Source organism: Podarcis raffonei, chromosome 5, assembly GCF_027172205.1.
Source record: "Podarcis raffonei isolate rPodRaf1 chromosome 5, rPodRaf1.pri, whole genome shotgun sequence".
Classification (NCBI taxonomy): Eukaryota; Metazoa; Chordata; class Lepidosauria; order Squamata; family Lacertidae; genus Podarcis; species Podarcis raffonei.
The window spans coordinates 79485911-79507725 of NC_070606.1; the positions used below are offsets into that span (position 1 = coordinate 79485911).

Consider the following 21815-nt stretch of genomic DNA (forward strand, 5'->3'; position numbering starts at 1 on the left):
GTCATCTGTATTGTGGTAGGTTATTCATTTATCTTCCATTCTCTCTCTCTCTCTCTCTCTCTCTCTCTCTCTCTTACACACACACACACACACACACACACACACACACAAACATGAGCACCAATTTCTACTGGCAATAAAAGCATATGTATGATTTTCAGAGAAAGAGACAGGTCATGGCTCTGGCATGAGATTCTGTAGGCTGTTCTAGTTATCTCTGTACTGCAGTATATAATTATTTGGTTATGAAGTCACTTAAAGACCTCTTAGCCTTTCAGATAATATACTGATAAATTATGTTTTGTAAATTTGCTCTGTTCCATTTTAGGTTCTTTAGAGAGCTTGAAGCAAGGCATCAGAATAATATCTTCATAGATGATATCAGTGATATTGTGGAAAAGCATACTGCATCAACCTTTGACCCTTATGTGAAATATTGCACAAATGAAGTCTACCAGCAGCGAACACTCCAGAAACTACTGTAAGTAATTGAAGTTGCTATTTATATCATGGGTATACAATCTTTTTTTCATCCTGATGAGCCCATTTCCTTGTGGGGCCACATAGGTGTGGTAAGTAGAGCCAAAGGCATAGCAACAAATGTAAATTTTACGTTTCTACTATTGGGTAATTCCAAGACTAGCGAAGAAGCATTATAAGAGTTCAGCAGCATATTCCAGATAGGCAAAAACACTCAAGGAGGCTGAACGGTAGGGCAAGTAAAGAGTATAGCCTCGGGAGAGTCCCAGGGACCATATACAGTCAAACCTTGGTTCCCAAATGGCTTAGTTGCTGAACAAATCGGCTCTCAAATGCCACAAACCCAGAAGTAAGTGTTCTGGTTTGCGAACGTTTTTCAGAAGCTGAACGTCCAAAGTGGCTTCCGCTTGAGTGCAGGAAGCTCCTTCAGCCAATCGGAAGCTGCTCCTTGGTTTTTGAGCAGTTTCAGGAGTCGAACGGACTCCCGGAACGGATTAAGTTCAAGAACCAAGATACCACTGTAGAGAGTTCTGGAGGACCACGTTTCCACCTGGGCCTGAAGTTCCCTTTCCCTGATAAATGAAATAGCCCTTTTAATTCAAATGTTTGCAACTTAAAAGGACAAGGTCTGAATTAGGCAATTAATTATTCATAATTCATAGTTCCTTAATATGTTCTGCTTCATTCAGCAGAACTCACGGCGGGAGGTGGGTTGCACTAGCTGCAGAGATCTTGATTTTGCTCAAATCCTGCATTTAATGTTATTACTGGAGATTTGAGAGATTGATTACACACACACAGGAGAGTTCAGATGATAATATTTTGACTTAATATGCCAAAGCACGAACAAGCCCTTTGTCCGAAAATGGCAAGCAAACTCCAAAGTTCTTCAGTGAACTATATTTTACTAAACTGGAAGAAGTTTCTAGTTAATAGCTTCAGAACAAAAGTTGGGATATTTAGCCAGCTTGAAACCACGGTTGAATATCCCTGCCTTGTTCTGAAGCTGCTAACAACACTTTTCCAGTTTGGGTGGAATGGGACACCATAGCTAATGGAAGGAAGGAGTTCCTGGTTTGTTTACTGGTTTAGGCAAAGGGAAGAACGTAGGCTAAAAACTCATTCATGTGTCAGCTTATTGAGCAGAAATGTGGCCATAGAATTGCATGTTCCTTGCCTGTAAATGGTTTCAATAGATGCAAAATGGTACAAGGCATTGAAGGAGTTTCCAGCTGCTGATCCTCAAACCACATTTCTTCACCAGTCCATCCTCTTGCTCACCTTTCCCCGCAGCCTCTTGTGAATTTGTCCTGTAACAAACAAGAGAGGAAAGTAGTTGAGGAATTTGGTGAATGAAGGACCAGAGCTCATTGGCAGAGCAATGTGCTTTGCAGGCAGGAGGTCCCAGGTACCGTTTCCAACATCTAAAGATCGGGCTGGGAAGAGACCTCTGTCTGAAATACCAAAGCATCTGCCAGTCATTGTAGACAGTATAGAGCTTGATGGACTCAGTGTAAGGGATCTTTCTGTGTTCCTTAGTTCCTATCAGTGACACAGGAGAAGCAGTGCTTACTGTTTCATGATGTATTTCCATGTGTAGAAACATAGGAAGCTTTCTTATACTGAGTCAGACTATTGGTCCACCTAGCTCAGCATTGTCCACATGAGGTTGGGGAATAACAGAAAAGCATTAGCACAGTTTCTGGGAAAGTACCTGACAAACAACCGAACAAAAAATTCATAGGATTCATAAGTAACTTCTAAATTAATTCTCTCTTTAAAATTATTGTTGTTTTTGGTTAGGGCTACAAATCCAGCATTCAAGGAAGTATTGTCGCGGATTGAGTCCCAAGAAGAATGCAGAAACTTACCTATGATTTCTTTCCTCATTCTCCCAATGCAGAGGGTCACGCGACTTCCGCTGCTGATGGATGTAAGAGCGGCATATTTCAAACTGTATATCTGTATTTAAAGTTGGTTTTAGAAACCATGCTTTGGCTGCTGCCACCACCATTTTAGCTCAGCTTTTTGTTACACTTGATTGCCTTGTTGTTAAGAAAAAGTCTAGGTTTTCCTGTTCATTTTTGGCATGAGTGTCCATTGCACCGGGTACCCTGATTTGGACATTGTTAACACCTCATGTCTGCTCAGGCATGTGATCGCTGGTCTGAGGGAGACTTTCTGCTGGGCAGCCTAGGTCCCATCAACCTCTCTGGGATTTTGGTATATTAACTGTGCGTTGGATTGCAGTCATTGTTTTCCCTGCACTCTTGCCAGTAATGGGCCTTACTTCTGTCCCTGTATTTGATGTTTCTTTGATGAAGGATGACTATCAATAGTTACTTGTCATGATGGTCATAACTCCATGCTCAGATGCACCATGCTTCTCAATACCAGTTAGGAACAACTGTGGGACAGGATTATTGCCTGCTTGAGGGCTTCCAATAGGCATCTGGTTGTCCACTGTGGGAAACAAGATGGCGGCCTAGATAGGCCTTTGGCCTCATCCAGCAAAATTCTTTTTATGGAACTATTATTATTATTATTATTATTAGAATGTCATTACAGTGGTACCTCGGGTTACAAACACCTCAGGTTACAAACACCTCAGGTTACAGACTCCACTAACCTGGAAGTAGTACCTCGGGTTAAGAACTTTACCTCAGGATGAGAACAGAAATCGTGTGGCGGCGGTGCGGTGGAAGCAGCAGCAGGAGGCCCCATTAGCTAAAGTGGTACCTCAGGTTAAGAACAGTTTCAGGTTAAGAACAGACCTCCAGAACGAATTAAGTTCGTAACCAGAGGTACCACTGTATTTACTTGTAAAATACTGAAGCAATGGCTTTTATAGCTGAACGTTGCAAAACAATTCTCAGTTTAAGAGGGGAAATTATATGAAATAAGTTTTCATAGCAGTTTCAAGTAAAAAATAGTCAATTTTAAACCAGTTGTCATATGTCTAAAGTAATGCTCCATCAACTAGGATGTAATTAGGAGAAAGCACTAATTTACTTCTGTGAAAGCACTCTGTTGAGAACTTATGTAAAAGGCAGTCAAATTTAAGAAATCTAAAATATAGTTCTTAGTCATCTTAATTGCTAACATTCCCCATTTTAAATAAATTGCTGCGCATCAGGGTTTCAGCCTTAACAATTGATGTGAAAAAATTGTTTTGTTGAGAGGTGTTTCCCAAAAGAAATCCTCATCCAGACACTTCAGAGTATTTAAATTTCATTGCATATAGCAAACAGAAAGAGCTGAAATTTGTATTTGTTTAGAAGAAGAGGAACATCTCCAACAGGTACCAGAATAAGACACTTGTCTGATATGGTAGGAGGGAGTTCAGGTAGGTGCTGCTACACTGAAGGCCTGATTCTGACATCAGAGCTGTATATGGATTTGCACACCTGTACCAGCACCTTGAACTTAGCTCAGAAACTATTTAGCAGCCTATGCAATAATTTCAGCTTTGGCATAATTGTGATGGCAATACATTAAACTTTTTAAAGGATCAAGTGTTTCACAAAGTTGATACCCTCTTTACTACAAAAACTTTACTACTGTCCCTGCTTAACGACAGAGGCAAAATCTAAACTGCAAAGGTCTGAGTGGCTCAGCAGGAGGTGGATCTCCTACCTCCATAACTCTCTATACCAATCAGCACTAGGTCTGTTTTTCATGAAGACCTTTTCATTGTAATTAATTTTGCTCAGGTCTGTGTGCCAGAAATTCAGGAATCATTATTCTCCGAACTGCATTCCGCCTGTAAAAGCAACATACTGCAAGGGAACTGTTTAATATAGCGTTTTGGCTTCTCTCACAAAAAAACATACTACGTCCCCCTCGTCATTAGAAACATATCAGTGCAGGATGTTTGCTTTGGTTCTGCTTTGTTTTCATAGCTTGCTAATGAAAGCAAGTCTACAAAATGTTGATGTAACGATCAGACTCCTTTTGCTTTTATGGTGTTCCTCAGAAAGAGAAATTTTTGAATTACATTTGCTATCTCAGAAGTTCTGAATTGCAAATATATTGGTGCTTCGCTAATGAAATACTTGGAATCAGTTTCTTGTTAGAGTTGGCATTGGGATGGGAAGGAGGCATTTCCATCTTGGAAGTAGAAAGGAAGTGTGTTAAGTATAATTGAAAGTGGGGTTTGGGGGACTTCTTCCTGGTTAGAGGTAAGAACATAAGAGTTTGCTGAATCAGGCCAATGGCACATCTAGTTAAGCATCCTGTTCTCACAGCGGCCAACCATATACTTGTGAGAAGTCTGAAAGCAGGATATGAGCACAAGAGCACGCTGCCCCACCTGCAATTCCCAACAGGTAGTATTCAGAGGCATTGGAAATATCTGAGGATTTCTGGATGGGTACCATCTGGACTCAGTGATTTGCCAGCTTTTCTTTTCTCCGTTAGGCCTAGAGCTTAATCTGTTGTCACCACTGGGTGCCTCAGACTCCCTTCCTGCAGAAGTTAGTTCAGGCACTGGGATATGCGCTGTATATTTCATTGTGAAGACAGATGTGAAGAGTTCACTCAGCTTTTCTGCAATTCTCCTTTAGTACCACCTTTGACTCCCTTGTCACCCAGGGGTCCAACCACTTCCCTTAGTCAATCAGAAGGTAATCCTTCCCTCTTACCAAGTATTGAGACTGAGTTTCAAATTAATGGTAAAGAAATAACAACATACCTCACCTTGTTCCCATTGGTTCTCTGGGTGGTGGTACATTTTGATTCTTGATAACAGATCTTGGGAGATCTTTGGCCCTCATTGTGTTGCTGCATTTCAACTCCCATCAGCAGTAGAAGGCATGGCCAATGGCTAGGAGTGATGGGAGTTGCACTTCAGCATCATCTGGAGGGCGAGAAATTCCCCAGACATGCCCTGCAATATTGAACTTTTCAGCTTTGTGCAAATGCAATATGAAATGCCATATCATTGTGAACCTTAATTTACACCCCTCTAAATAGGCTTACTCCTTGTTTCAGACTATTTGCCAGAAAACGCCCAAAGAGTCACCAAAATACGAAGCTTGCAAACGAGCTTTAAAAGAAGTAAGCAAGGTAGGTTTAGATCCTCTGTTCTGTATCCATCGTCCAAACTTTCCGTATAACTTTTTGATGTTTCGGCTGAAGCCCAATCATGCACACTTACTTGAAGTAAGATTTGCTGAGCTCTGTGGACCACAACACCTACGTACATTCCATGCAGCTACATTTCCATCAGAATTACATGAGACAATTCTATTCATGGGTTGTTGTTTTTAAAGTCCATTACAAAGCTGGAAATGGAGAACAACATGGCTCTTGGTGTAAATAATTTTTAACATAGGTTAATTTATGGCTGAAATGCTTAACTAAATCAGTATGCCATTATTGTAATGTCAGTGGCCTGAATCTTTGATGTTCTGAACTGTGCTTAACCCGGGATAATTGAGACTCTTGTCTGTCCCAGTTGTTCTGGAAAAAGAACAACCCTCAAGGCTCGTATCTAAAACACATTCAGCAAAAGCTACCCTTCCACATATTTTGGTACCTGGCTAATTTCCACCATCGGTGGATCTTGAGCCACTTTCATGCAGACCTCAGTGCCACTGCATGTCGTGTGTCTTGTCATTTGCCTTTACTAGTCTCCTGGCTGTGTCACAGCCTTTCGTTTGGACCAGTGCCAGCACCAGAAACTCCTTGCTGAATAAATGTAGCAGAGAGAAAAGTTCAGCCGGGAGGAGGCAGGAAGGAAATTCTCCTTCCTCTGAATGAAAAGAGCCAGAAGAGGTGTTGAAGTAAAATTAGAAACTGAAATTAAAGGCTAATGTTACTAATTGTAATTAGTATGATTTTAAATAAACTCAGAACGAAAAGGAAGAGGAAAAGAGTGAGAGGCTTTTTTAGTGGGTAGGAAAGAAATGAGAGGGAGAGAAATGTTCACTGATTTGAGGGAGGGAATAGGGCACAAGTTGAGTATAAAAGAAAGGGAGAAGGAGTTACAGAAGAAGGGTAGAAATTTTTAGAGGCCTGTGACAGTGGTAAGGGGTAAAGGAAAAACGCTTCCCATTGTTAGAGCCCCTGGATCAGCAAATTTTGCCTACACTGGGGAGGCTGAGCCACAGTACCTCCGGAGCAAATGTCTGTACTTAGTGGAATGAAAGCTTGCCACAAGGAGAAGGCTGGTGAAGAATTTATCAATTTCCAATGATGGGTTTAATATCAACAGAATATGATGTCAGTAATTGCCAGCTGATTTTTGCCAAACTGCCTTAATCTGCCACCATTTTGTGACTGTTTTAAGCTCAACAGCTTGGATCCACCCCAGGTGCCGGTGTGGGTTGCTACACCGCTGAAAGGAGGTGTGGTTTCTCTCCTGCAAGCTGTGTTTTGCTGAATATACCAGGGTACTCACTACTAGGAAGTATATGAGTGAATTTATAGAGCCTTAGCTATATTACCTTCTTATGGGCACCCAAAATATGGTGGATTCCAACAGCTGCATTAGTAAAGAGGAGCTTCCTTCACATGCAGCCTCACTTTTACATATCTCGCTATTGCCTTGCAATTATCTCCAGTGTTGTCATGCATTCCCCAGTCTAGTTCTTCACCTTTCATCCCCTTACAGTGGTGCCCCGCAAGACGAATACCTCGCAAGACGGAAAACCCACTAGACGAAAGGGTTTTCCGTTTTGGAGGTGCTTCGCAAAATGAATTTCCTATGGGCTTGCTTCGCAAGACGAAAATGTCTTGCGAGTTCCTGCAGGGTTTTTTTCCTTTCCCCCCCTTTTTCCCAAGCCGCTAAGCCGCTTAACAGCTGATCCGCTAAGCCGCTTAACAGCTGATCCGCTAAGCCGCTTAACAGCTGATCCGCTGAGCTGCTAATCAGCTGATCCGCTAAGCCCGCTAAGCCGCTAATAGCGCTAAGCCGCTAAGCCGCTAATGGGCTTGCTTCGCAAGACGAAAAAACCGCAAGACAAAGAGAATCGCGGAACGGATTCTTTTCGTCTTGCAAGGCACCACTGTATTTCCTCTACTTTATTTTTCCTCAATCATATATAGCCTGAGCAAATTCCCCACAGCTTCCCCCACCCTGCCCTGTTTTCTCTCTTCCCATTTTGCTTGTGGATCAAGAAGTAAGAACAGTAGGTGAAGACTTTGGGATAGTTAATTGTTTATTACAACAACAAAATCAGTAAAGCATTAAGAAAGAAAAGAAGAAAATAGGTACATCAGAATATAGACACATCAGAAGGGCTGGGTTTTTATGTTTTGGATATATGCATTCCAACTTTTTAAAGTTGGACTTTGCCTAAGGCTATGTGCATTCTGGACTACACTTAAGTTGTTAATATGCAGGCAAATTTCCACTTTTTAAAACAGTGGGATTTAGAAAGCAAAAAGCAAAAAGTAATGTTATGGGGGTGGGGGGAGAAATATGGAAATTGGTTAAATCAAATACAGTTATTGAGGGACAAGTTTGCATGCTGATGTTGCAAGGTAATATTATTCAGGCAATATTGTGAGAGTTAACTGTGAGGACAGCAGAGTGATGTGCATAAAATTCAGACCAGGAAAGAGGAGAAGAAATTCCATTTTCCTTGCCTAGTGCTGCTTCACCCTGTGAGGTTGTCACTAAATTATCACTGATAAGCCTGACTTTTATCTTTGGCTCATAAAAAATGCTTCTGATGGCTTGCTAACAGTTTGCCAAATAGTTCTCAGGCAGAATATACCCTTAGGGCCTTTTTAAAAAGTCTTTATCTTCATCTTCTCCAAATTACTCATTACTTGCACTGAATTCATTGGCTACTAGGGAGAAAATAGCTTAATATGCCTCCTACACACAAAATCGCTAGAAATAGAAATTGCTAACGTAACTGCTTTCTATCGCAGAAGCTCCAGGTGGATTCCTTCTCCCCTGAAAATGGGGTAGGGTAGGTCTGTAAAGCCATAATAGGGACGTATATAGAAATCACTTGCTTTATTGCTGTTGTAGCGAGTATTGGCAAAGGCAATAGTGCTCACCATCAATATCTTTCTTAATGATGCTTTTTGTAGAACTATATCTGGGAAACGCTGTGAGTCGATGGCATACACTATTGTGGTTCAGGAGTTTTGATCATTGCTTTAGGGGGGGAAAGAACGATAGAGAAAATCTTACAAACTTCCCATTCCCACCCCCCTAAAAAAAACCACAACGTTTTCTGTTCCTCACCATGATTTATAAAAGTATTTGCATACTGCCAACTTGTGTAAAATATCAAAGAGGTGTGAAAATACACACAATAAAGGTAAAGGGTAAAGGGGCCCCTGACCATTAGGTCCAGTTGTGACCGACTCGGGGGTTGCGCGCTCATCTCGCTCTATAGGCCGAGGGAGCCGGCGTTTGTCCGCAGACAGCTTCCGGGTCATGTGGCCAGCATGACTAAGCCGCTTCTGGCAAACCAGAGCAGCACACGGAAACGCCGTTTACCTTCCCGCTGGAGTGGTACCTATTTACCTACTTCCACTTTGACGTGCTTTCGAACTGCTAGGTTGGCAGGAGCAGGGACCAAGCAACAGGAGCTCACCCCATCGCGGGGATTCGAACTGCCGACCTTCTGATCAGCAAGTCCTAGGCTCTGTGGTTTAACCCACAGCGCCACCCGCGTCCCTTGGAATACACACAATAAAGCACCACAAAAACAATATAAATTAATCATCAAAATGTCACTCTAATAAGAAATTTAAACAACAGCATAGGCCTGTTGGCATAAAAAGGTCTTCAGGAGACACCAGTGGTATTGCAAGTGTTAGTTAAATGTCCAATATTAATTCCAATCTTGATTAGGCACCTTTATTTTTAAAAGGTATCACTGGCTTGGTTCATATGTAATTCTAAACCAGGCATCCCCAAAACTCGGCCCTCCAGATGTTTTGGGACTACAACTCCCTAGCTAACAGGACCAGTGGTCAGGGATGATGGGAATTGTAGTCCCAAAACATCTGGAGGGCCAAGTTTTGGGGATGCCTGTTCTAAACAATAATGATATGAAGATAATCATGGGCAAGCCTTGGGTTCATGTGCTTCCAGTCACTTCATGGCTGCACTGGAAGAGGAGAGCAGAGGGGAAAGTATCCACTTCCATTATTAAACTAATGGCTGGCTGTTGCTTCATCTGACAAGGACAGGCCAGTAAGTTTAAATCAGCAGTAGCCTGTGGGCCAAACCTGGCCTTCTTGGCCTTCCCATTTGGCTCATGAGGTCATTTTGGTGCGCCCAACCACCCTACACCTGTCATAATACATGATTGCAGATGCAGTGTGGGTAATACAGTGTGTGTTTTTAAAAAACAATGATTCCTCTTCAGATGCAATGAAAAAATCTGGTTCAGTTAAACGGGTGTTTCCCAAACTTGGGTCTCCAGCTGTGTTTTTGTGTGTGTGTTTTTGGACTACAAATCCCATCACCCTGCTAGCTAGGGATGACAGAAGGTATAGTCTACAAACAGCTAGAAACACTGGACCAAACAAGGACCAATGCTTCCAGTCTCCTTTTCATGCTTGCAGATGAGAAGGGAGGGGGAAATGTGTGAACCTGAGGCTCATTCTCATAGTTTAGCATATTAAAATTTAGCGTTACGTATGAACCAGACTACTTGGCTTTGTTACCTTTTTTAAAACCTTACTAACTTCTGAAAAACACACAAAAGTGGCTGTGATTTGCTAATGTGGCTTATATGTAATGCAACAGCACAAGTGCTTTAACCCACAATGTTTCCTTACTCGAGGTCTTACCCTGCTAAAGTTAAGTCAGCAGGGCTTCCAGGTGCTTAAAATTGACTAGAATGTACCCTTTGTTATTCACATATATTAAAGTAACAGTGGCATTTCACTGTGGCTTGGTCCATGTTTCCTATTGCAAGAGTGTCTGAGCAGTAGATAAAAGAATAAATTAACATCATGGAACAAAGAATGACTCTTGGCAAATGTCCCTAGAGTAGACTGTCTTTTTCATAGCTGTGCTTTGAGACGGGAAGCAAGCCTATTTGAAGGCTGCAAACAGCCCAAGAAGCATATTTCTAGAGAAGAACCACCCAGTCCTGGTCAAAGATTGTTCCCTACAAATTACTACCCCATATTCGTGTTTCAAAAACACGTTTACCAAGGTGACACATAATCAGGGTTCTAAGTTTTGCATAGGAAACATAAAGGAGTTGTGGTTTGTGACTGAAGAGGCAAAGGGAATTGTGCAATGGTAGGGGTGGCTATAGCCCAGTGTTTTCAAAATTGATGTGAACAGCAGTTCTTTTTAATAAAATATAAATTGTTTGCAGGAAAGGCTAATTTGTGATAAGTTATCTGTAAAGTAAGTGCTTTTCAAATCTCTTTGACCGCCCTTTCGCTTTCCGCTGTTCTGAATCTCTGAAAAATAGTGCACTGTAAGGAGAAGCAAGAAAGCTTAATAGATATAAATAACATCAGTTGAATAAAATGTCTTCTTTCCCAGTTGGTTCGCCTCTGCAATGAAGGTGCTCGAACAATGGAAAGGACAGAAATGATGTACACTATCAACTCCCAGCTGGAATTCAGAATCAAGGTGTGATATTTGCCTTCATACTTCTGTTGTGCAAACTTTAACCTTTGCTTAGTTTTAATGATGGGCTGTCACAGCTAAAGTAAACTCAGTTTATTATCTGGGGAATTAGAGGTTGTTTATATGATGTTCTAGGAGGTGGCAAATAAGTTGATATCCTGAAATCGGCAGTGGTGCTTGAAGCATGCAGAACAAGGGACTTATCTCCTGATGGAAGTCTAGTTACTCAAACCGAGCAGGAAAATGGTTGGTTGTTTTTTTTAACACATACATTCCCTTACCTGAACATTTGCCTCAGATAATCATAGACAGTCGTACCTTGGATTCCAAACACTGCAAACCCGGAAGTGGCTGTTGCGGTTTGCGAACATTCTTTGGAACCTGAATGTCTGATGCAAAGTCTGTGGCTTCCAGTTGGCTGCAGGAGCTTCCTGCAGCCAATCAGAAGCCGTACTTTGGCTTCCAAACATTTTGGAAGTCAAACCGACTTCCAGAACAGATTCCGTTCGACTTCCAAGGTACGACTGTACTATAATTCCTATTCAGTGTAATATAAAGAGTCCTGGAAATAATTGTTTGCTCTTTCTGCATGTTTGTTTTTGCTAGTTGAAGAACTTTAATGTTGTGTGTTTAAGACAACACACACACAAACACACACACACAAACACACACACACACAAAATGCTAAACGCTTGTACAGTGATACAATGACAAAATCTGTTTAATTGTAATTAGCTTGAATTTTGGAGCTAATAGCGGTCATATTCAGATAATTCAAAAATAATTGGACTTACGTCTACTGAAAGTAGACCATCTGAAATTGACTCAGTTGGATATCACTCGTAACCCATTTCAGTGGGTAGTGCCACCCAGACTGTTTCCTAACCTTGGTTAAAATTCTAAATATACAGAGAAACCAGGATGTAGCTTAGTGAGCTAACAGTGGTAAGACCTGTTTGTCAACTTTCAAGCAGAGAGGCTAAAGAGAAAGGGAACCTATTTGAACCATGTTTGCTCCATGCAGCTCCAACACTTAAATGATGGTTAATGCAAACCTGTTTTGCACAGCTAAAAGTTCCTGCAATAGCATAACTGTTTAGTTGGGATACTGCCCACACTCTTTGGATTTTTTTTAAAGATATATACATTTTCTGTTCAAAATCAGAAACATACTTTGCACATATAGAAGAAAACTTTGAGTCATTTGCTAATCTTGGACAAATGAAAACTCTCACTTAGGAGTGGTGGTTGTTGTTTTTAAAATGTTATTAGATATTTATTTCTTTTTGCAATTTTCAACCTGCCACAAAGCGCTCCAAAGCCCTCAGGGCTGGTTTGCATTATGATGGTGCCTTTTGTTCTTAATGTAAACCAGATTGCATGATTTATAAATAGTTTGATCTAATTGTGGTATTTGAAAAGCTGAAGTGACTACTTATTTCAGGAATTATTTTAGAGCATTCTTTCTTTCCTTTTGTATTCAGAACTCTAGGTTTGGAAGGAGCTCAGAGATTATTATAAATGTGCACGCATCTCTCTGGGGGAAAGGGGAAAACATACCACAAAATCTTACTATGGACTTAATTGCAATTTCCTTACTTTGTAGCCATTTCCATTGGTTTCTTCTTCCCGATGGCTAGTGAAAAGAGGTGAATTGATAGCGTATGTGGAAGACACTGGGCTTTTCTCTAAAAGGACTTCTAAGCAACAAGTGTACTTCTTCCTCTTCAATGATGTCCTCATTATCACAAAAAAGAAAAGGTAAGAGCTGCACTGGATACGTGAGTCAGTTACACTGGACAAATAGATAACAATAGCTGCCTGCTCTCCCTCTTTTAGATGTGGATTTAGGGCACATTGTATGGGACATTCAGGGGAGTAAAGAGAAGAGTACATGTGTAATGCTTGAAAGACACGTGGCAACTCATGCACGTTCCTTTGTACATCTTTTTCAGCCTCCTGCTCTCCTTTAAAATATTTTATCTACTTAATCGGTCTGTGCATTCAACTGGACTTACAGGTGTAAGCTTCAGCCAGTGATGGTGATTGGATGTAAAATTAATCCAGCCATAGATTGCTAGTACATGCCAGAATTGTCTTGTCGATAGGACCACTTTTAGCACTGGGTTAATACTGTGTGTACATTTTAAAGAAGAAGATTGCAAATTCTTTGCATACCAGATAACATCATTAAAAGAATTAGATGTAACTCTTAACATTGAGCCAAGCAAGCTGAAAGGCATTCGAGCAATGAGATTTACTCAGGTTTAGTACTAAGCATCTATAAGAAGATAAAATGCAGCATTAGACATACTCTGATGGTTCTTTACGCTTGTGCTTCTTGAACTGTGGGTCATGATTTGTTCCTGGGTGGGTTGTGAAATGAAGAATTTCTTCTTGTTCTTTCTTTCTTTCTTTCTTTCTTTCTTTCTTTCTTTCTTTCTTTCTTCAGATCAGCAGCACCACCCTATTTTGTAGGACCCCTTTAAGGGAGAGGTTTCATCCAGAATGAAAAAAATACAACATAAACTTTCTCAGTGTCATCTACTAATGCAATAGGGGCTCTAAAGGTGTAGTTAGTTAATAAATGGGGTCTTGAAAGGCTGAATTGGTTTACAGGCAGTTTCCATTTCAAAATGTTTGAGAAGTACCGCTTCAATTGTTGCTAGCGTTGGAGGTTGGTGCATTGTTGTTTTTGTGTCTTACTTCAATGGGGTATTTTATTTGTATTAGTTATCTAACCTGTGTCTTTGGAATGGTGTAAAATGCACATTCATGCTGCAAACCTGTATATGTCCATTCCTAAGTAAGGCCACAGAGGAAAGATGGTGGGTTTTCTTTTAAAGTCATTAATTTAGCACACATTTTTTATAGTTACGTAAATTCGGGTTGGCTCTGAGACCCATTGTGATTTCATATTTTTAGGCTGCAATCCTAAAGTGGGGAAAGGAGAGGGAGCTGGAAGCTATTTTGATGCCACATCCTTTGAGAACATTGGGAGGGAACTTCACCATGCCAGTTCCAAGGCTGACATAATTATCTCCCTTCTTGGTTCTACTGACATTGGTGCCACAATGCCAATAGGTCAATGGAGGTTTTCACAGCAGCTGGAAGAAAGCGTCTTTGAGGTTGGACCTCTCTCTGTGCCTTGAGAGACCAGAGAGCAATCTGATGCTTCCTTTTGCCCCTGGGATGTCCTCTCAGGGACCCTAGGGACCCTAGGGCTTCAGGGTTAGAGACCTGTAGCGATTAGATGCAGTTAGCTACTTACCTGGAGTGAATAGCAGTTGATTCATGTCAGGAAAGTGAGTGGCATCATCTCTCACTCGCCACACTAAACTTTCTTTGGTCCTGAAAGTACAAAGCTTGGCGATTGTATCCAGCTGCTCACACAATGGCACTTTCCTTTCCTCTACTCTCCCTGCAAATCCCCTAAATCTGCTCCAGAGGGTCGCCCAACTGGAAATTGAAGTCTGCTGCGTGAGCAGAGGGTTGCTGGATGCAGCCTTCACTTGGTTTTAATCAAGAGGAGAAAACAGCTGCAGTAGTGATATCTACTCTTCCTGACCCAGAGGTTGGACACTGAACAGCTGTCACAGCTGCCTTTCTCTCCCTTGAGGGACCTGGAGAGGCAGCTACAGTAGCTCCCATTTACTGTTTCCGTGGACATGAATGCTAAGATGAATGGATAAGTAAGGATAGTGCAAACAAGATATGTTGGGGTGGGGCTGAGCAAAGAGTTTGGCTAAAAATAATATAGCATTCATTCATTCATTCATTCATTCATTTTTCTCTCACACACACAGTCACTCACTCACATATATATGCACAAAGAGAGAACTCCAATATATTAGCAAAATGGTTCTATATTTTTCTTGCATATTGAATTTTGTACACCCCCCTTTTGTGTGTGTGTGTAAATATTAAGTGAGCTATAAGTGTTCTTCAATAACAATTTTAAAAGAACCAGAACACAAAAGCAGCATCCTTAAACGATGCTAATAAAACTAATAACCGGGGTGGGGGCATAATTCCATAGGGAATTATGTTGAGCAGAGAGCTACGCAAATGCAGAATCATATTTTCCAGAGGAATGTAGGTGAAGAATCCTGCCATGAAGTATGAACATACTTCTTTAGACCTGGCTCGCTATTTAATCCCCACCCCCTCATGTACTCAGTTATATTTTGTCTATTTTACAGCAGTTTTTTTTTTTAAACAATCATTCAGGCTGCTCTGCGTCCTCATTAACAGCAAGACAGATACCTGTCAAATTGGTTCACACACATTTAAGGAAGGGATATATATTTTTTTGACGCTATGGTTATTAAATATTCTTACTTCATGGCCTGCAATCCCCTCGGGATACCACTAAAATTCTCTCTCTGTCTAGTGGCTTGTCAGTTCCTGAGATAATCCCGGCAATGGAATGCAGCTGGACTTCTGAAATGTGAAGCCAGCCAAAGGTCAAATAATACTTTGGAATGTTACCTGTCCACAGTTACCAGCTAAAACTGAACTTCTGCTACACTCACCAGGAGGAGATTTGACATAATTAAAAAGCCCTTTCCCAATTAAAAGGATGTCTGGATTTCTTAAACAGTTTGACTTGCCAAGTTAACAGAGCAACAAAAAATAATACTTTTAAATAATATTCTGTAGCGAAAATGCATTTCAGATCCTTGCATTTATTGATGAAAGAACTTCCCAACAAACAGGAAACGATAAATAAAAGGGAAAGGTGTTTTATTTGAGAAGCTGTTCTTGCATTCTTTGGCATGTGTTCGGATAAAAACTGGAATATAAGGAGCACATCAGAATGCAAGTATTCTGTTTCAGTGAAGTGGAATATTTTTCTCCTCACTGAATTCATTCTCATTCCATATCCATTTTCATACAACATCTGCTAGTCATCTTCTCCAGAGGTACTCCCATAATAGTGGTTATTGAGAGGGGTGGGAGTAGGGAGTTGGCATTGATTATATAGATATATTTGTTTACATTGCATACACAGTCTAACTCCACCCTCTGAAAACTAGGCCCTCTCATTCCAAACGAAATCTACTTTCTTCAGAAAAAAATAACCATTTGAATGCAGTTTTATCCAGATCATTTTTCTTGTTATGGCTAATCAGCGAATCTTTATATTGAAGGTGATGCAGTTTGATTTACAGTATGATCGATTACAGGGAGGGTGGATGGGGTGAACCTCACAATAAGTGTTTGAAGCTACCATACCTTTAAGACTTGGGGAAAATTACAGGTCTTGGGTATGTTAGAAAGGAATAAAAATCAATGTGTTATTGAACAGTTGACTGTAATTAACAACTAATGGACATGGAAGAGTTGCACATACACTATCTATTTTTGCCTTTTTTGGACAATATATCTCTGACTTTGGTGATCAGTATGCCACATTGAACTGTAGAGGGAAAGATTATGGGATAGTTACTTAGTCTATAAGATGTATTGAGACTGCATGGTTCAGGTTTGTGTGTTCTTGTGTATTTATATTGTTGATGATTTCTTAGAGCCAATTTAGAATATTCTGTGGCAAAACGCAAGACTAGATATACCGTAAGTCACAGGTGGAAGACCATGTGAACAGATGGTATTATTTCTGTATGGGAATAATCATTGCAGTATCTGTAACTGAGCCAATACATTTGCCACTCAGTACATAAAGCCGGCAAGGCTGTGCATCCATTAATCCAATAAGAACTTCATTCTTTTGTTGTCTTCTTGCATTTTACTGCCCATTTTGAAGTTGCTTCATCTCTTTCATCCACAAGTTCCAGTAAGAGATGAATAAGGACACTTATGTTGGACATCGCCAAGTAGCAAGTTCTGCATTGGTGTAAAAATAGACTATTATAGTTCAGCTCTTGTCTGCGCTGGTTAAAAAGAAGCTATATCAAAAGCATTTCTTCATATTTGTTTCAGTTCAACTTCATGGCATTACACATCCTGTTGTGTATGTGTGAGTTCATGGTTCTGGAGATGAACATCCTGTTCCCCATTGTAGTCTGAGGGTCTTTTCCAGGGATCTTCAGTCTCCCCCAAGTGAAAAAACAAAATTCTTCAACTTGCAGTGCTAAATTTGTCTGCCACCAAGCTTGGACACAGCTTTTCTATCACATATTTGGTAGGAGCTTTTGAGAAGCCACCTCTTCCCCTGCCTGCCTAGATCTGTAGCTGCAGACATGTTTTCATGCACATAGTTAGTGGGCTGTGTCGGGTTTGCTGATGGAGTCTCATCATAGAAGATCATCGCAAATGGGAGAAATTACATAAATTATAACAATGGTATTCCATAAAGAATGAGGTCTTCATCCCCAGCCAAAACTACTAATGAATCTGTGGAAGGACTTCTGCTAGCACAGTGCGCCTTCCCACAGCATGTCACTGTGCCCCCCAAATTGACTTTGAGGGGATTAGGAGAATCCTCAGAACAGCACGCTGGGAGAGGGGGGAAAGCAGGACCACTCCATTTGGCAACCTGAAATGCTTGCGCTGATGGAACAGCTAAATCTGTTCTGGGAGTTCCTCCAACCCCCTGGAGCAGATTTGGAAAGGGAATGCACACGGGGAGGAAATCCAGTTGTGCAAATTGAAATCTTTTTGCGCAGAACTAGATGACCCTTAGGGATCCCTTCCAGTTCTGCAATTCAATGAGTCTAACAGGATGAATGCTTTGGATACCATACCCAGTGAATCTAAGGCACTGTATTGGCTTTAATAGGTTTCCTCTGAGTTGGATATTGCCAATATTTCCTATACAGTGGTACCTCTGGTTACGAACGCTTCAGGTTACGAGCTCCGCTAACTCGGAAGTAGCTGCTCCTGGTTGCGAACTTTGCCCCAGGATATGAACAGAAATCGCGCGCCAGAGGGAGGCCCCATTAGCGATAGCGCGCCTCAGGATAAGAACGGTTTCAGCTTAAGAACGGACCTCCGGAACGAGTTAAGTTCATAACCAGAGGTACCACTGTATACATTCCTTCAGAAGTAAGCTCCACTGAATTCAGTGAGACTTCTCTGTAGATGTATAGCAGGGTTTCCCAAACTTGTGTCTTCAGCTGTTTTGGGACTACAACTCCCATCAACCCTAGCTAGCACGTCCAGTGGTCAGGAATGATGGGAATTGTAGTCCAAGAACAACTGGAGACACAAGTTTGGGAAACCTTGCTTAGGTTTTTCAGTATTCAGCTGCCTGTGGAGGGTAGTAAGAAAGGAATGTTGTTTCTCCTGTATCTGATTAGATTTCTGGGCAGTATGCAAGCATAAAACAAACAATATAATAAACACACGCATGGAAAAGCCGTGGATAAAGTCTCAAGAAAGAATCCCAACTCCTTAACGTTAAAATGCCTGGATAAATAAATAATGTTTTTGCCTAGTGCCTAAATGATAGCAGTGTTCTGGCCAGGCAAATCTTCCTTGGGAGGGCATTCTATATCAGCTTTTTGCCCCCTGGCTGAAAAAGCCCCTCTCCCTTTATATGATGATTATCTCACCTCAAATGGAAGAGGCACATGGAGAATAGAATAAAATAATAACTCAGGAAAACCTACGGTTCATTCCCCCCCTTTTTTCTCTTTACATTAGTTTAGTCTCATCCTTTCCTACAATTAAAGTTAGGAAAACCTTTGACACCAAAAGAACATCAAATACATGTAAACTTCATCATTGAATGTATTCCCCCCCAGGGCTTAAGCATTAACTTCATTTGTCTTCTTGACAAGCAGGTGCTTTGTAAATATTCAAACGTGTGTATTCCTTCTTCCTTTACCGAAAGGCTGAAAATGTCTGAATAATTATGTGCAATGGACTGTAATCTGAGATTGGCTTTATTGCAGAACATGACTTCCTGGTGCATTTAGTAGCGTTTTGACTCTAAGCAATTGTCTGTCTCTTCTACCCGCTTTTTGTATTTGCAGTGAAGAGAGCTACAATGTCACAGACTATTCCTTAAGGGATCAACTGTTAGTTGAACAGTGTGACAGCGAAGAGCTGAATTCCTCTCCTGTAAAAAACAGCACACCTATTCTTTACTCTCGGCAGACTTCTGCAAATCACCTCTTCAGATTAACTGTCCTAAACAACCATGCAGGAGAGAAGATTGAACTCCTGCTGGGAAGTGAAACTCAGTAAGTAAATAACACATTTTTCTCAATCTGTCTTTCACCTCGGTTCATCTATATATTTGACAGGAACGTATAGTTATTCTATTGCTGGCCTTTGTCTAGGAAATGTAAAATAGTAAAATATGCCTGAATTTTCATTGGCCAGAAAAACCACAAATTTGATAAGCTAATAACGAACTCTTTTCTCACTTCATAAGACTGCTTGTCGCTGTTGTTTTTATATGCTGCTCATCTGACTTGGTTGCCCCAGCCACTCTGTGAGGCGCCCAACAAAATATTAAGAATGCAGTAAAACATCAAATATTAAAAATTTCCATATACAGAGCTGCCTACAGATCTTTTTCTAAAAGTCAAATAGTTGTTTATTTCCTTGACATCTGATGACAAGGCGTCCCACAGGCCTTATGCCTAGTTCCCTGAACCTTCATTTCTCACACTGAGGGAACCACCAGAAGGCCCTCGGAGCTAGACCTCAGTGTCCGGGCTGAAAGATGGGGGTGGAGGCGCTCCTTCAGGTATACAGGACTCAGGCCGTTTAGGGCTTTCAAGGTCAGCACCAACACTTTGAATTGTGCTAGGAAACATAACTGTCAGATAGTAGCCTAGTTTGCATGTTACATTAGACCATAGTAAACTATGGTTTGATAGTTGAGCAGGTGGTGGCCACTGCTCAAGTTCCCAGGATGCTCTGCTCCTGCTCTCCTAAATGGCCTCAGCCCAGTATACCTGAAGGAGTATCTCCACCCCCATCGTTCTGCCTGGGCACTGAGATCCAGCACCAAGGGCCTTCTGGCGGTTCCCTCACTGCAAGAAGTAAGGCTACAGGGAACCAGGTAGAGGGCCTTCTCGGTAGTGGCACCCACCCTGTGGAACGCCCTCCCACCAGATGTCAAAGAAATAAACAACTATCTGACGTTTAGAAGACATCTGAAGGCAGCCCTGTTTAGGGAAGTTTTTTTAATGACTGATGTTTTACTGTATTTTTAATCTTGTGTTAGAAGCCGCCAAGAGTGGCAGGGTATGTGCATGTATATGTGTGTGTGTGTGTGTGTGTGTGTGTGTGTGTGTGTGTGTGTGTGTATTATGTGGGTGTGCTGGAAATGAAAGCAGTCGTGGTCTGACTTGTCATGTCACCAGAGCTCAGATTTGTGGTTTGTTTCCTCCAAACAAACCATGAGTGGTAAGTTGAGAACAAACCTTGGTTACCACTTGTCATTTGTTTGGAGGAAACAAACCAAGGATCCAGGTTTGGGCAACAAAAAAAGACTGCGTCAGGAACGGTGGTGGTGGGGGGGCGGCACTGTGGGAATTATTGAGCAGCATGCACCAGCACACTGCTTGTTCACATTTAGCCATGGTTTATTTTAAACTTTGGTTTAATGTAGCATATAGACAAGGCAGCTGTTGATAACCAGCCAGTAAAGTATCATTCATATTTTTTGCTTCAGTAAGCATTAGGATGCTTAAGAGTGTTTCCGTAATGCAGAGGTTTTTCACGGCGAGCTTGCCTATGCCAGTGAAATGTTAAAGCAAGAAAGGAAGAGGCAGGAAGAAACCTTTTCAAGAGAAGCAGGAATGTGGAGAACCTGACTTGCCATGGGGAAGTGAATCTTGTGGCATGTTAATGCAGTGTTCAATTTATATGAAGGGGCACATGACTGGGTGGCCACTCTATTCTTTTAGATGAAAAATAGGTTCAGTGGAGAGACAGTAAGGGGCTCAAGTCATCCAATGAGCATTTTGGCTGAGAAAGGATTTGAATGTATTTTCTCCAGTTCAAGTCTATCTCACAAAACGCAGGCCTAAGCCAAGGTGCCCCTGCCTCTGGTGTTTCTGGACAGTAACTCCCATCATCCTTGATCATTGGTCATGCTGATTGGGGCTTATGGGAGTTGGAGTCCAGCAATATCTGGAGGACACAGAGTGTTAAACTATCCATGTTGTGGAGATTTCAGAAGAAAACTTCCACACATCAGCACTGTGCAGAAACAGCATCTCAGGCCAGAATGGCTCTTTGAACACAGCATTTGAGTCCAAGAAACTGCAAGAAAAGGAAGTAGATAGTGGGGAATCTCTTGAGGCCTTTACAGAATCAGATGTTGGAAGTGTGTGGGGGGGGGGAGACTCTTGATTGCTAGCAACTGTTCAGTGGAGTTGTGTTTTCATCTGTAATCAAGCCATTCAGTGGTTAGTGGCACCCATTATTATCTTTAATACCTATTTTTAATCATTTAGGTTTGCATTTTTAAAGTCACACAAGATGAAACATCTGGAAGCCATGTTATAGAACTGTTTACATTGATGAGGGAACCTAACCATTCCTAGGGAGGCCCAGAAAGTGGAGATGAATATACATAGTTGGGTTTTTTGTTGTTTTTTGCTGTGTGGTTTGGTCCCATATCTTCTCCATATGTGAGATGTGTGGGTGGCTTCTACTAAGTACCCAAAAGGAGAGGCAGAGGAAAGAGAAGTCTTCCTTCAAGTCTGGGTCAGTTTCACATTAAATACTAATAAGCTTAACTCTTCACTTTCTCTTCACTTGAGAGCTATCACATGCTAATTTACTTGAACACGGAACATCTCTGTCGTGAAATTGTCATAGAAGAGCAAAGTCAGGTGAT

At 41.3% G+C, this 21815-nt stretch overlaps 1 protein-coding gene across 2 annotated transcripts in view; it reads left to right on the forward strand.

Annotated features, from left to right (window-relative positions):
* The window catches only part of ARHGEF26 (Rho guanine nucleotide exchange factor 26), a 66846-nt gene that overhangs the window by 37450 nt on the left and 7581 nt on the right, over positions 1–21815 (forward strand). For both annotated transcript variants that reach the window (XM_053390321.1, XM_053390319.1), the window contains 6 exons: positions 329–481; positions 2284–2413; positions 5473–5547; positions 10961–11050; positions 12654–12808; positions 18988–19197. In XM_053390321.1, the coding sequence (XP_053246296.1) occupies positions 329–481; positions 2284–2413; positions 5473–5547; positions 10961–11050; positions 12654–12808; positions 18988–19197 (813 nt within the window). The remainder of the gene's footprint in view (positions 1–328; positions 482–2283; positions 2414–5472; positions 5548–10960; positions 11051–12653; positions 12809–18987; positions 19198–21815) is intronic.